The sequence below is a fragment of the Bos indicus genome, chromosome 7 (assembly GCF_029378745.1).
Source record: "Bos indicus isolate NIAB-ARS_2022 breed Sahiwal x Tharparkar chromosome 7, NIAB-ARS_B.indTharparkar_mat_pri_1.0, whole genome shotgun sequence".
Taxonomy (NCBI): domain Eukaryota; kingdom Metazoa; phylum Chordata; class Mammalia; order Artiodactyla; family Bovidae; genus Bos; species Bos indicus.
The window spans coordinates 41,435,096-41,449,809 of record NC_091766.1 but is presented as its reverse complement, the minus strand read 5'-3'; the positions used below and the strand labels follow the sequence as shown (position 1 = coordinate 41,449,809).

Genomic DNA, 14,714 nt, shown 5'->3' with positions numbered 1-14,714 from the left:
AACCAGAAATACTTAATTCTGAATAAACTTCTCTAAGCAGTTGCTGAAGAGTCCCTTCTCTTCAGTGGCAAATAGAAATAAAAATACAATTAGTACCTTTTATTATATCTGCACTTTTTCACACTCACTGGCTTGATTAGCTGAAAGCAGTCTAAACGTCTTCATGGGAGCAAAGTCATTTTCTGAGTAAAATTCTTTGAAAAAATTATAAGCAAATGTATTAATATTTATATCTCTACAGCTGACATTTTAAATGCCTTCAGTGAAACTCAGGGGTCACAGTGATTTGATTCTAGGCCTTCTTTACCTGAAATTCAATTTAATTCTTTCTTACTTTTTTTTACATCCACTTAGGCACTTAGGAATATCCACTGAGACTTAGATAATATCAGTTAAATTACTAATAGCTCAGGATGGCCACAAGCCAAGGTTGCGTAGGAGTTCACATAACCTCTATAGAAATTTTCCCTGAGGTGTTTAGTATTAGTCATTGGAGAAAGACACCAATTATTTATTCAGATACCTCCCATATTATTATGTCTCTAAATTTTTAGATCATATATTTTATATATTGTTATTCAGTAAATGCACAGTAATGATACGACGTTGGGAAAGATTGACGGCAGGAGGAGAAGGGGACGACAGAGGATGAGATGGTTAGATGTCATCACCGACTCAATGGACATGAGTTTGGGTAAACTCCAGGAGTTGGTGATGGAAAGGGAGGCCTGGCGTGCTGCGGTTCATGGGGTTGCAAAGAGTTGGACAGGACTGAGCAACTGAACTCAATTGAACTGAACGGATATGTCTGCATATATTAATTTATTTCCTATTATGATTATATTGGCCCAAAATTTAATAAATAAAATGAGATGTGTTTAATTTAATAAGAACATTCTGGTAAAAATTCTTAAAATATCACACTTGTGAGAGTTGGCTTATCCGGAGATGAGTACCTATGATTGTCACTCCCAGGAAAAGCCCCACACCTTAGAAGAAATTTCTTATGAGGACATTTTGGGATTATCCCCATGGAAGCAGTTTCTTGAGAGTTTGTAAAAGCAACCACCTTTGAATAGCATTCAATTTTAAGTTAAATAAAAATGAAGCATACATTAAAAAAAAAATTATTTTCAGTTCAGTTCAGTTCAGTTGCTCAGTCATGTCCGACTCCTTGTGACCCCGTGAACCGCAGCACGCCAGGCCTCCCTGTCCATCACCAAATCCCAGAATCACACAAACCCAGGTCCAATGAGTCAGTGAGGCCATCCAACCATCTCATCCTCTGTCGTCCCCTTCCCCTCCTGTCCTCAATCTTTCCTAGCATCAGGGTCTTTGCAAATGAGTCAACTCTTTGCATGAGCTGGCCAAAGTACTGGAGTTTCAGCTTCAACATCAGTCCTATCAATGAACACCCAGGACTGAGCTCCTTTTGATGGACTGGTGGATCTCCTTGCAGTCCAAGGGACTCTCAAGAGTCTTCTCCAACATCACAGTTCAAAAGCATCAGTTCTTCAGCACTCAGCTTTCTTTACAGTCCAACTCTCACATCCACACATGACCACTGGAAAAACCATAGCCTTGACTAGATGGACCTTTGTTGGCAAAGTAATGTCTCTGCTTTTGAATATACTATCTAGGTTGATCATAACTTTCCTTCCAAGGAGTAAGCGTCTTTTAATTTCATGGCTGCAATCACCATCTGCAATGATTTTGGAGCCCCCAAAAACAAAATCAGCCAGTTTCTGCTGATTCCCCATCTATTTGCCATGAAGTGATGGGACCAGATGCTATGATCTTAGTTTTCTGAATGTTGAGCTTTAAGCCAACTTTTTCAGTCTCCTCTTTCACTTTCATCAAGAGGCTCTTTAGTTCTTCTTCACTTTCTGTCATAAGGGTGGTGTCATCTGCATTATTTTAGGTTTACATAATTTATTTGTAATTGCCATTCTTTTGGTAAAACCCACTCAATGATAAAAAATGTCATAATAATTATAATTGTATTGTAGTTAAATTACTAAATTTTTCATGTAATAAAATATATAATAAAAATAATGTTATTTACTTTGTTGCAATGATAACAAGGAAATATTCAACAACAAATTTTATTGCAGATTATAATTTGTGTTCTTATGTTGCCAATAGTTTTCAGTAAATTAATTAATTGCAACTTTTACTTGACAAGGAGTAATATTGACTCAGCATAGATTTTAATAATGTTTGATTTGTGAATTAGAATGTGTCTGGGGGAAGTTTTCCTTGTTTTTAACTTATTTTGAGTTCTTTGAGCTTCATGGATCTGGATTTTCACTTCCCTCTCCAGATTTACAGTTTCTTTGCTGTTTTCATTTATTACATTAAATAAATTTTCTATTTCCTTTCTTTTTCTTTCCTCCTTTTGGGATTCCCATAACACATATATTAGTGACATACAATCCCACAAATGTTATAAGTTTTTTTCCACTCTTTTTTACAGTTTTTGTTGTTGTTGTTATTGTTCCTTTTTGTAATCTCAAATAACCCCTCTTTAATCCCATAGATACTTTCTTTTGTTTGATCTAGCCTGCTATTCAGTCTCTATCTTTTTTTTTTCAGTTCAATTACTGTGTTCTTCAGTTCTAGGGTTAGAATTTCCATTTGGTTCTCTTTTACAATTTCAAATTTTGTTGAACTTGTCTTGTTGTTCCAATATTGATTTTCTGATTCTGCATAGTTGTCTATATTCTCTGTTATCTCACTAAGCTTTTTTAAGATAAATATTATGAATTAGTAATCAAGCATTTTTCCACTGTTTACCCATCTATTTCCCATGAAGTGATGGGACCAGATGCCATGATCTTTGTTTTCTGAATGTTGAGCCTTAAGCCAACATTTTCACTCTCCTCTTTCACTTTCATCAGGAGGCTCTTAAGTTCTTCTTCACTTTCTGCCATAAGGGTGGTGTCATCTGCATATCTGAGGTTATTGGTATTTCTCCTGGCAATCTTGCCTCCAGCTTGTGCTTCTTCTAGCCCAGCGTTTCTCATGATGTACTCTGCATATAAGTTAAATAAGCAGGGTGACAATATACAGCCTTGATGTACTCCTTTCCCAATTTGGAACCAGTCTGTTGTTCCATGTCCAGTTCTAACTGTTGCTTCATGACCTGCATACAGATTTCTCAAGAGGCAGGTCAGGTGGTCTGGTATTCACATCTCTTCAAGAATTTTCAAGAGTTTGCTGTGGTCCATTCAGTCAAAGGCTTTGGCATAGTCAATAAAACAGAAGTAGATGTTTTATGGAACTTTCTTGCTTTTTGATGATCCAATGGATATTGGCAATTTGATCTCTGGTTCCTCTGCCTTTTCTAAAACCAGCTCAAACATATGGAAGTTCATAGTCCATGTATTGTTGAAGCCTGGCTTGGAGAATTTTGATCATTACTTTACCAGCATGTGACATGAGTACAATTGGGCAGTAGTTTGAGCATTCTTTGGCATTGCCTTTCTTTGGGATTGGAATGAAAACTTACTTTTTCCAGTCCTGTGGCCCCTGCTGAGTTTTCCAAACTTGCTGGCATATTGAGTGTAGCACCTTCACAGCATCATCATTCAGGATTTGAAACAGCTCAACTGGAATTCCATCACCTCCACTAGCTTTGTTTGTAGTGATGCTTCCTAAAGCCCACTTGACTTCACATTCCAGGATGTCTGGCTCTACGTTAGTAATCACACCATCGTGGTTATCTGGGTCATGAAGATCTTTTTTGTATATTTCTTCTGTGTATTCTTGACACCTGTTCTTTATATCTTCTGCTTCTTTCGGTTCCATACCATTTCTGTCCTTGATTGTGTCCATCTTTGCATGAAATTTTCCCTTGGTATCTCTAATTTTCTTGAAGAGATCTCTAGTGGTCCCATTCTATTGTTTTCCTCTATTTCTTTGCATTGATCACTGAGGAAAGCTTTCTTATCTCTCCTTGCTATTCTTTGGAATTCTGCATTCAAATGGGTATATCTTTCCTTTTTTCCTTTGTCTTCTGGTTCTCTTCTTTTCACAGATATTTGTAAGGCCTCCTCAGACAACCATTTTGCCTTTTTGCATTTCTTTTCTTTGGAGATGGTCTTGATCCCTGCCTTCTGTGCAATATCACAAACCTCCTTCAATAGTTCTTCAGGAACTCTGTTTATCAGATCTAATCCCTTGAATCTATTTCTCACTTCCACTGTATAATTGTAAGGTCATACCTGAATGGTCTAGTGGTTTTCCCTACTTTTTTCATTTTAAGTCTCAGTTTGGCAATAAGCAGTTCATAGTCTGTGCCACAGTCAGTTCCCAGTCTTGCTTTTGTTGACAGTTTAGAGCTTCTCCATCCTTGGCTGCAAAGAATATAATCAATCTGATTTTGTTGTTAACCATCTGGTGATGTTCATGTGTAGAGTCTTCTCTTGTGTTTTTGAAGAGGGTTTTTGCTATGACCAGTGCGTTCTCTTTGGATAACTCTACTAGCCTTTGCCCTGCTTCATTCTGTACTCCAAGGCCAAATTTGCCTGTTACCCCAGGTGTTTCTTGACTTCCTACTTTTGCATTCCAGTTCCCTATAGTGAAAAGGACATCTTTTGGTTGTTAGTTCTAGAAGGTCTTATAGGTCTTCATAGAATCATTCAGCTTCAGCTTCTTCAGCATTACTGGTCGGGACATAGACTTGGATTCCTGTGGTATTGAATCATTTGCCTTGGAAATAAATAGAGGCTCTTCTGTCATTTTTGAGATTGTATCTGAGTGCTGAATTTCTGACTCTTTTTTTTTTTTTTTTGCTATGAAGGCTACTCCATTTCTTCTAAGGGATTCTTGGCCACAGTAGTAGATATAATGGTAATTTGAGTTAAATTCACTTTTCCAGTCCATTTTAGTTCACTGATTCCTAAAGTGTCAATGTTCACTCTTGCCATCTCTTGTTTGACCACTTCCAATTTGCCTTGATTCATGGAACTAACATTCAAAGTTCCTATGCAATATTGCTCTTTACAGTATCAGACTTTACTTCCATCACCAATCACATCCACACGGGATGTTGTTTTTGCTTTGGCTCGGTCTCTTCATTCTTTCATTCCACTGATCACCGGTAGCATATTGGGCACCTACTGACCTGGGAATTCATCTTTCACTGTCATATCTTTTTGCTTTTTCACACTGTTCATGAGGTTCTCAAGGCAAGAGTAATGAAATGTGAAGTGAAGAAATATCTTACCATGTGCTTAACACATATTTCTATACATCTTAGAAAAATATATATTCAAATTTTTAACGCATGTTTGACTTTGGCTTTGTTGCCTTTGCTATCTTTGTTGTTGAACTTTAGGAGTTATTTATACATTCTGGATATTTATTCTTCATAATATATATATATTTAATATAAATATACATAAATATAAATATATAAAGCAGAGAAGGCAATGGCAACCCACTCCAGTACTTTTGACTGGAAAACTTCATGGATGGAGAAGCCTGGTAGGCTATAGTCCATGTGGTCGCTAAGAGTCAGATACGACTGAGCGACTTCACTTTCACTTTACACTTTCATGCATTGGAGAAGGAAATGGCAACCCCCTCCAGTGTTCTTGCCTGGAGAATCCCAGGGACGGAGAAGCCTGATGGGCTGCCGTCTATGGGGTCGCACAGAGTCAGACACAACTGAAGTGACTTAGCAGCAGCATATATTTAAAATTATATTATCTTGTCTCTTTAGTCTACTGAGAATGTTTTTTGATGCATAAAGTTTTTTTTAATTTGATTTACTTAATTAAAAAATGCTTTTTCTTTTGTTGTATGTGTTTTTGTTGTCACATCCACAAAAAAATTTGCTAGCTCAATGTAATAAAATTTTTCCTCTGTGTTTCTTCCAAGTGTTTCATAGGCTTCAGTTCAGTTTAGTTCAGTCGCTCAGTCATGTCTGACTCTTTGTGACCCCATGGACTGCAGCACTCCAGGCCTCCCTGTACATCACCAACTCTCGGAGTTTACTCAAACTCATATCCATTGATTCAATGATGCCATCCAACCATCTCATCCCCTGTCATCCCCTTCTCCTCCTGCCTTCCATCTTTCCCAGTGTCAGTGTCTTTCCAAATGAGTCAGTTCTTCGCATCAGGTGGCCAAAATATTGGAGTTTCAGCTTCAACATCAGTCCTTCCAATGAATATTCAGGACTGATTTCCTTTAGGATGGACTGGTTGAATCTCCCTGCAATCCAAGGGACTCTCAAGAGTCTTCTCCAACACCATAGTTCAAAAGCATCAATTCTTCAGTGCTCAGCTTTCTTTATAGTCCAAATCTCACAGCCATAAATGACCACTGGAAAAACCATAGCCTTGACTAGATGGACCTTTGCTGACAAAGTAATGTCTCTGATTTTTAATATGCTGTCTAGGTTGGTCATAACTTTCCTTCCAAGGAGTAAGTGTCTTTTAATTTCATGGCTGCAATCACCATCTGCAGTGATTTTGGAGCCCAAAAAATAAAAATAGGCCACTGTTTCCACTGTTTCTCCATTTATTTGCCATGAAGTGATGGGACCAGATGCCATGATCCTAGTCTTCTGAATGTTTAGGTTTTTTTTTTTTTTTGCCTGATATTTTTAATTTATTTTTTAATATAAATTTATTCATTTTATTTGGAGGCTAATAATACTTCACAATATTGTATTGGTTTTGCCATACATCCACATGAATCTGCCACGGGTGTACATGTGTTCCCAATCCTGAACCTCCCTCCCACCTCCCTCCCCATACCATCCTTCTGGGTCATCCCAGGACACCAGCCCCGAGCATCCTGTATCATGCATCGTACCTGGACTAGCAATTCATTTCATATATGATATTATACATGATTCAGTGCCATTCTCCCAAATCATCCCACCCTCACCTTCTCCCACAGAGTCCAAGTACTGTTTCTATACATCTGTGTCTCTTTTGCTGTCTCACATACAGGGTTATCATTACTATCTTTCTAAATTCCATATATATGTATTAGTATACTGTATTGGTGTTTTTCTTCCTGGCTTTCTTTAAGCCACTTCTTCACTCTCCTCTTTCACTTTCATCAAGAGGCTCTTTAGTTCTTCTTCAATTTCTGCCATAAGGGTGGTGTCACCTGCATATCTGAGGTTATTGATATTTCTCCCAGCAATCTTGATTCCAACTAGTGCTTCATTCATCCCAGCATGATGCACTCTGCATGTAAGTTAAATAAGCACAGTGACAATATACAGCCATGACATACTCCTTTTCCTATTTGGAACCATTCTGTTGTTCCTTGTCCAGTTCTAACTGTTGCATCATGATCTGCATACAGATTTCTCAAAAGGCATATCAGGTGGTCTGGTATTCCCATCTTTTTCAGAATTTTCCACAGTTTATTGTGACTCACACAATCAAAGGCGTTGGCATGGTCAATAAAGCAAAAATAGATGTCTTTCTGCAACTCCCTTGCTTTTTCAATGGTCCAACAGATGTTGACAATTTGATCTCTGGTTCCTCTGCCTTTTCTAAATCCAGCTTGAACATCTGGAATTTCACAGGTCATGTATTGTTGAAGCCTATCTTGGAGAATTTTGAGCATTACTTTACTAGTGTGTGAGGTGAGTGTAACTGTACGATAATTTGAGCATTCTTTGTCATTGCCTTTCTTTGGTATTGGAATGAAAACTGACCTTTTCCAGTCCTGTGGCCACTGCTGAGTTTTCTAAATTTTCTGACATATTGATTGTAGCACTTTCAAACCATCATCTTTTAGGATTTGAAATAGCTCAACTGGAATTCCATCAGGTCCCCTAGCTTTGTTTGTAGTGATGCTTCCTGAGGCCCACTCAACTTCACATTCCAGGATGTCTGGCTCTCTAGGTGAGTGATCATAGCATTGTGATTTTCTGGGTCATGAAGATCATTTTTGTACATTTCTTCTGTGTATCCTTGCCACCTCTTTAATATCTTCTGCTTATGTTAGGTCCATACCATTTCTGTCCTTGATTGAGCCCATCTTTGCATGAAATGTTCCCTTGCTATTTCTAATTTTCTTGAAGAGATCTCTAGTGTTTCCCATTTTGTTGTTTTCCTCTATTCCTTTGCACTGATCCCTGAGGAAGGCTTTCTTATCTCTCCTTGCTATTTTTTGGAATTCTGCATTCAAATGAGTATAACTTTCATTTTCTCTTTTGCTCTTTGTTTCTCTCCTTTCACAGCTATTTGTAAGGCCTCCTCAGACAGCCATTTTGCTTTTTTGCATTTTTTTTTTTTTTTTTTTTACTTGGGGACGGTCTTGCTCCCTGTCTCCTGTACAATGTCATGAACCTCCGTCCATAATTCTTCAGGTGCTCTTTCTATCAGATCTAGTCCCTTAAAACTATTTCTCACTTCCACTGTATAATTGTTAGGGATTTGAATTAGGTCATAATTGAATGATCTAGGCTTAGTGCTTATTTTATGCTTTTAGTCAATTTTGAGTTAATTTTTGAATGTTGTTTTGGGTATGGTTCCACATTACTCTTTTGGCATACTCTTCTATGCCAAGATTCAGTCTTCTTATCATGATTCATTGAAAATAATGTTCTTTTCTTACTGAAGAGTCTTGATAGCCTTGCTGAAATTCATATTATCCTCCATTGGAGGAGTCATTCCTTTATGCCTTCTCTGTTCTGTTTAATCCATTTATTTATCTCTTTGCATGTAAGCTACTTTAACTATTTATAATTTTTTTGAAATAAGAAAGAACAATAAATGCTGGAGAGGGTGTGGAGAAAAGGGAACCCTCTTACACTGTTGGTGGGAATGCAAACTAGTACAGCCACTATGGAGAACAGTGTGGAGATTCCTTAAAAAACTGGAAACAGAACTGCCTTATGACCCAGCAATCCCACTGCTGGGCATACACACTGAGGAAACCGGAATCGAAAGAGACACATGTACCCCAATGTTCATCGCAGCACTGTTTATAATAGCCAGGGCATGGAAGCAACCTAGATGTCCATCAGCAGATGAATGGATAAGAAAGCTGTGGTACATATACACAATGGAGTATTACTAAGTCATTAAAAAGAATACATTTGAATCAGTTCTAATGAGGTGGATGAAACTGGAGCCTATTATACAGAGTGAAGTAAGCCAGAAAGAAAAACACCAATACAGTATACTAACACATATATATGGAATTTAGAAAGATGGTAACATAACCCTGTATGCGAGACAGCAAAAGAGACACAGGTGTATAGAACAGTCTTTTGGACTCTGTGGGAGAGGGAGAGGGTGGGATGATTTGGGAGAATGGCATTGAAACATGTATAATATCATATAAGAAATGAATCGCCAGTCCAGGTTTGATGCAGGATACAGGATGCTTGGGGCTGGTGCACTGGGATGACTCAGAGGGATGGTACGGGGAGGGAGGTGGGAGGGGGGTTCAGGATTGGGAACACATATACACCCATGGTGGATTCATGTGAATCTATGGCAAAACCAATACAATATTTTAAAGTAATTAGCTCTAATTAAAATAAATAAATTTAAAATAATAAAAAAAGAATGAATTTTCCAACTTTTAAAAAATTGTTTTGCTATTTGGAGATTAAATTCCATTGAGAGTCAACATTAATTTTAGAATATTCTTTTCTATTTTGCAGAAAAAGTCATGGGGATTTTTATAAGGAATTCATTGACTCTGTAGATACTTCTAGATATTCTTATTACTGTAAGAATATTATTACCCTAATCTATGAATGTGGAGTATAAAATACTTATTTTTACTCTCTTTAATTTATTTCAGCAATGTTTGATAGATTTCACTGTATAAGTGTCCATATTCATGGCTGGGATTTTCCAAAGTATTTTTTATGTTATGATAAATGGAACTGTTTTCTAAATTTTCTTTTAAAGTGTTTATTGCTAAGGTAAAGAACACAACTAACTTTCATTGTTTATTTTGTATCTTACAGCTTTGCTGACCCTATTCCTTTAGCTCTAATTGTGTGTGTGTGTGTGTGTGTGTGTGTGGTGTGTGTGTGTGATCTTTAGGAATGGTTTTATTTATTTTATTTCAACATGAATACCTTTCGATTCTTTAGCCTAATTGGTCTAGCCAGAACCCTCAACACTGTGTTGAACAGAATTGGTGGAAGTGGGCATCTTTGACTTCTTTCTGTACTTAGGGGAAAAGGAAAGTTGGTCACATAGTTGTGTCTGACTCTTTGTGAACCCATGGACTGTAGCCCGCCAGATCTTCTGTCCATGGAATTCTCCAGGCAAGAGTACTGGAGTGGGTTGACATTCCCTTCTCCTGGGGATCTTCCCAACCCAGGAATTGAACCCGGGTCTCCTGCATTGCAGGCAGATTCTTTAGCAACTGAGCTATTAGGGAAGCCTGTACTTATGGGAAAAGCTTTCAATTTTTCAAAATTAAGTACAAGATTAACTATGCATCTTTCATGTCAATTTTTTATATGCCTACGATTTTCTTTTTCTAGTCCTGGTGTGCTGAATTATTTCATCATTGAAGGATGTTAAATCTTGTCAAACCCTTTTTTTCTGCATGAATTTTCATTATCGTGTGGCTTTTCCTCCCTCTCGTTCAAGTAAGATGATGCATTATGTATGTTTATCTTCATATGGTGAACATTTCTGGTATTTTATGATTAAATCCAACCAGGTGATTGTGTGTAATCCTTTTGACATACTGATGATTATTTTTGCTGTTATTTAGTTAAGAATGCCATCTAAAGGCTTTTATTCATATCAGTGTCCTTTCTTATAGAATCTTTTTCTGAATTTGGTATCAGTGTAATTCTGACCTCATAGAATGAGATAGGGAGTGACACCTCTTCCTCTGGTTTTTGGGAAGGTATGAAAAATGACTGATATTAATTCTACTATATATAATTGCTAAAATTAACCAGTGACATTATCTGGTTTACAGATTTTCTTCATTGGGAAATTTTAATTATTAATTTAAGGTCCTTACTTATTATAGGTCTAGTCAAATTTTCTACCCACTATTCAGTCTTCATAGAATGTGTGTTTTGAAAATTGTACAATATTTTTTTGTGATGAGATCTTTTAAAAGGCTACTCTCTTAGTACTTTTCAATTATACAATATGATATTTTTTTGTAATCACCATGCTGTTCATTAAATCCCCAGAACTTATCTCTTAATGTCAAGTTTCCATATTTTACACACCTTCACCCTTTTCACTTATGAACTTTTATAAATTTCTTATAACTTATTATAAGGTTTGAAATATTTTATAATTTTATATAAACACATAAATAATATGGATTTCTCTCACAAACATTATATATGTGTATATATATATATATATCCATAAATAATATGATTGTATTATAAAAAGTAATTTTTACAAATTTGTATGATTTTAATGGGAAAATAAAATTAGCCTTTAGTCATCATTACTTTCTATAATTGGTGCTTTGGTGGTTATAATTGGCAACATAGAGAGACAGATACGGTTTTAGATATATGTATTTATAAAACAAATATCTGTGACAACTTTACTATTATCAATGTTTCAGAAATATCCATCTTTGCACACTTGAAGAGATAACAGCTTTCTAGAGATTTGAATAACAGATGTCTTCTAAATATTTATTATGGAAATAGACAACCATATATACTTCAAACATTTTCCCTATAACATTTTATGGAGAAAATTACTTCTGAGCATATTTTGCATTGCCTCTAAAACATCTTTATTTCTAATGCTGTAGATAATTGGGTTAAAAGTAGGTGTGAGGATGGTATAGAAAATTGCCAGAGATTTATCCTGGCCTGGAGTGTGGTACTTTTTAGGTCTCATGTATGTGAAAATAAAAGGCCCATAGTACATTATGACCACAATCATGTGGAAGAAGCAGGTAGAAAAAGACTTTTTCCTTGCCTCTTTTGATTTCATTAGGAGGACAGTAAGGAGAATTTGGACATAAGATGCAAAGATTAGAAAGAAAGGGACAAGCAGAAAAATGATGCCACTTACATAAACTCCTTGTTCATAGTGTGTTGTGTCCACACAGGACAACACCAACATGGTGGGGACTTCACAGAAAAAGTGATCAATGGCTCTTGAGCCACAAAAGGGAAAGTGAAGTGTGTAAGCTGTGTGGACTATGGAGTTGATTATCCCAATAAACCAGGCCCCTCCAGCCATGAGAACGCTGACATAGTCATTCATAAGAATGGGGTAGCGCAGTGGGTGACAGATGGCTACATAGCGATCGTAGGACATTGCTGCCAGGAGAAGGCACTCACCACCCAAGAGGGCGATGGATAGAAATATCTGGAAGCCACAGGCTACAAATGAAATAGTTTTGCTGCCTGACAGAAAGTCAGTGATCATTTTGGGAACAATGTTACTAGTATGTAAGATATCCATAAAAGAGAGATGGCTGAGCAAGAAATACATTGGAGTATGGAGTCTTGATTCCCTGTGGATAAGGATAATCATCATTGTATTTTCTGTTATAGTTATAATAAAAATGATGAATATAACGGAGAGGAAAATCAGACTTGTTTGGGAAGAAGAGAAGAGTCCCAAAAGAATGAAGTCACTGCTGGAAGTGTGATTCTCACATCCCATCATGAAATCCTTGCTTTACCTAAAATAAATAATAAACAAACAAATATAAACAAATAAGAGGTAGAGTGAAAAGAAAGAAAAATTAGCATACATCTCAATCTCCTTTACATTTAACTGTATAAGATAAGCTTATTCTTTTTTGCTATATTTTCCAAGTAAAGCCAATGGACTCTCAGATCGTTTTTTAAATGGACATATTTTACATGATGGGTATTTTTTGCTGAACAAGTTAATTAATTTATTCATTATGAAATAAACATAATTTGTACATACTTTATTTATATAAGAATAAACTTAATTATATATTTAATTCCCTGAAATGTTAACTTTTTTTTCTGTAATTATAAAAATTTTAAAGGGTTAACATATGAATGGGGTTTGCAGATGTATGCGTATGTACATGGTTTTGCTCTTCCTCCTGGTTTGACCTGCAGCTCAGTAAAATTTGGTGTAAACATAGGTTCATATTGAGGACAGTGGTGTTTCTTGAGAACTGGCTGATTATAATTTAGTCTCTAAAATCAGTGAATATTACTGCAACTCATATTTAATATGTCAATATCCAAAGTTTTTGACTTTTTCCCACTGCATAGAATAATTTTGTCCTTCTGGTTTTTGCTTTTTCCATTAATAGCTTACTTAAATATAGGCATCCTGAATCAAAACAATACTTCATTTTAGTGTTAAGAATGAACAGTTTCCATTTATACTAAACTCCTATTAGTTAATAGAGTCCCTGGATGATTGTAGCTTCCCAGATTCTTATTAAGGACATTATTGACTTGTGTTTCTATGATCTCTGATATGAAAGGTCTTCAATGAGGCATCAATTATATTTATGTTTTTAGACAGCTTGTTTTGTCTGCACAAGTATGTTTATTATTTTGATGTCAGATATTGGATGCACTCCATTTTAATATATATATATATATATCAGATCAGTCGCTCAGTCGTGTCCGACTCTTTGCGACCCCATGAATCGCAGCATGCCAGGCCTCCCTGTCCATCACCTACTCCCAGAGTTCACCCAGACTCACGTCCATCGAATCAGTGATGCCATCCAGCCATCTCATCCTCTGTCGTCCCCTTCTCCTCCTGCCCCCAATCCCTCCCAACATCAGAGTCTTTTCCAATGAGTCAACTCTTCGCGTGAGGTGGCCAAAGTACTGGAGTTTCAGCTGAATGTCCCCTAATATATTTATTATCTTACTTCTATCATATTTCCCCTACCTAACTTTAGGAGGTAGGGGAAATATGAGTTGCCAAAAATGAGGACGACCCAGAGGGATGGTATGGGGAGGGAGGAGGGAGGAGGGTTCAGGATGGGGAACACATGTATACCTGTGGTGGATTCATTTTGATATTTGGCAAAACTAATACAATTATGTAAAGTTTAAAAATAAAATAAAATTAATTAAAAAAATTAAAAAAAAAAATGAGGCACCTAAAATTTTTGCAACCATTCATTGTAAAACTTAGCTTAACTGGTCATTCAGGCACCTGAATGTTCTCCCATGAAACTGGAAAGATGGAAAAAAAAGCATCTGTGACTTCCAAGGTCTTGAATGAAAGCTGTTCTTGAATCCAAAGAGGAATACTCTAGTGGTGAACCTCCTTACTCAAAGCTAAAAAATGGAGTAAACACACGTTACATATCACACAGTCTTTTACATATATACAACTCTTACTCAAGGTAAAGTCTTTCCACGCCATTTAGGATCAAATTTTCCTGGTTTACTAACACTAAATGCCAGAAAAGAGATGCAGCATGTAGTTTTCATCCCTGTATCTTCTAAATGCTTGGAGGCTAAATAGAATATGATATAATGTTTAAATACTATTTTAAATTATAAAAGCAGCATGTCTCAGTCTTTCCTTATGAGAAATATAAATACTTTGTATTCTTTATTCAGTGAATGTACTACATTCAAATAATTTTCATCATTTTGCATTTATCAAGATTCTCAAAATACACTATGTATCCATGCATTTTAACTTGACTCATAATACATTTTTCCTTTTCTATTAGATCTCTTATTATATAAATTAAGTTTATAGACTATTTAGATTTAAGTAGAAGCCAATTACTAATCTTAA

The 14,714-nt window shown here is 36.2% G+C and overlaps 1 protein-coding gene across 1 annotated transcript; it reads right to left on the bottom strand.

Annotated features, from left to right (window-relative positions):
• Window positions 1-11,672: 11,672 nt before the first annotated feature.
• Window positions 11,673-12,620, bottom strand: LOC139183989 (olfactory receptor 2AJ1-like). Its single transcript, XM_070792286.1, has one exon. It carries the CDS (start codon window positions 12,618-12,620, stop codon window positions 11,673-11,675), a length of 948 nt encoding a protein of 315 aa, XP_070648387.1.
• Between the last annotated feature and the right edge of the window lie 2,094 nt (window positions 12,621-14,714).

Excerpts from the sequence above, each read along its gene's own strand:
- LOC139183989 (XM_070792286.1), bottom strand. The coding sequence starts at position 12,620 with ATGATGGGATGTGAGAATCACACTTCCAGCAGTGACTTCATTCTTTTG.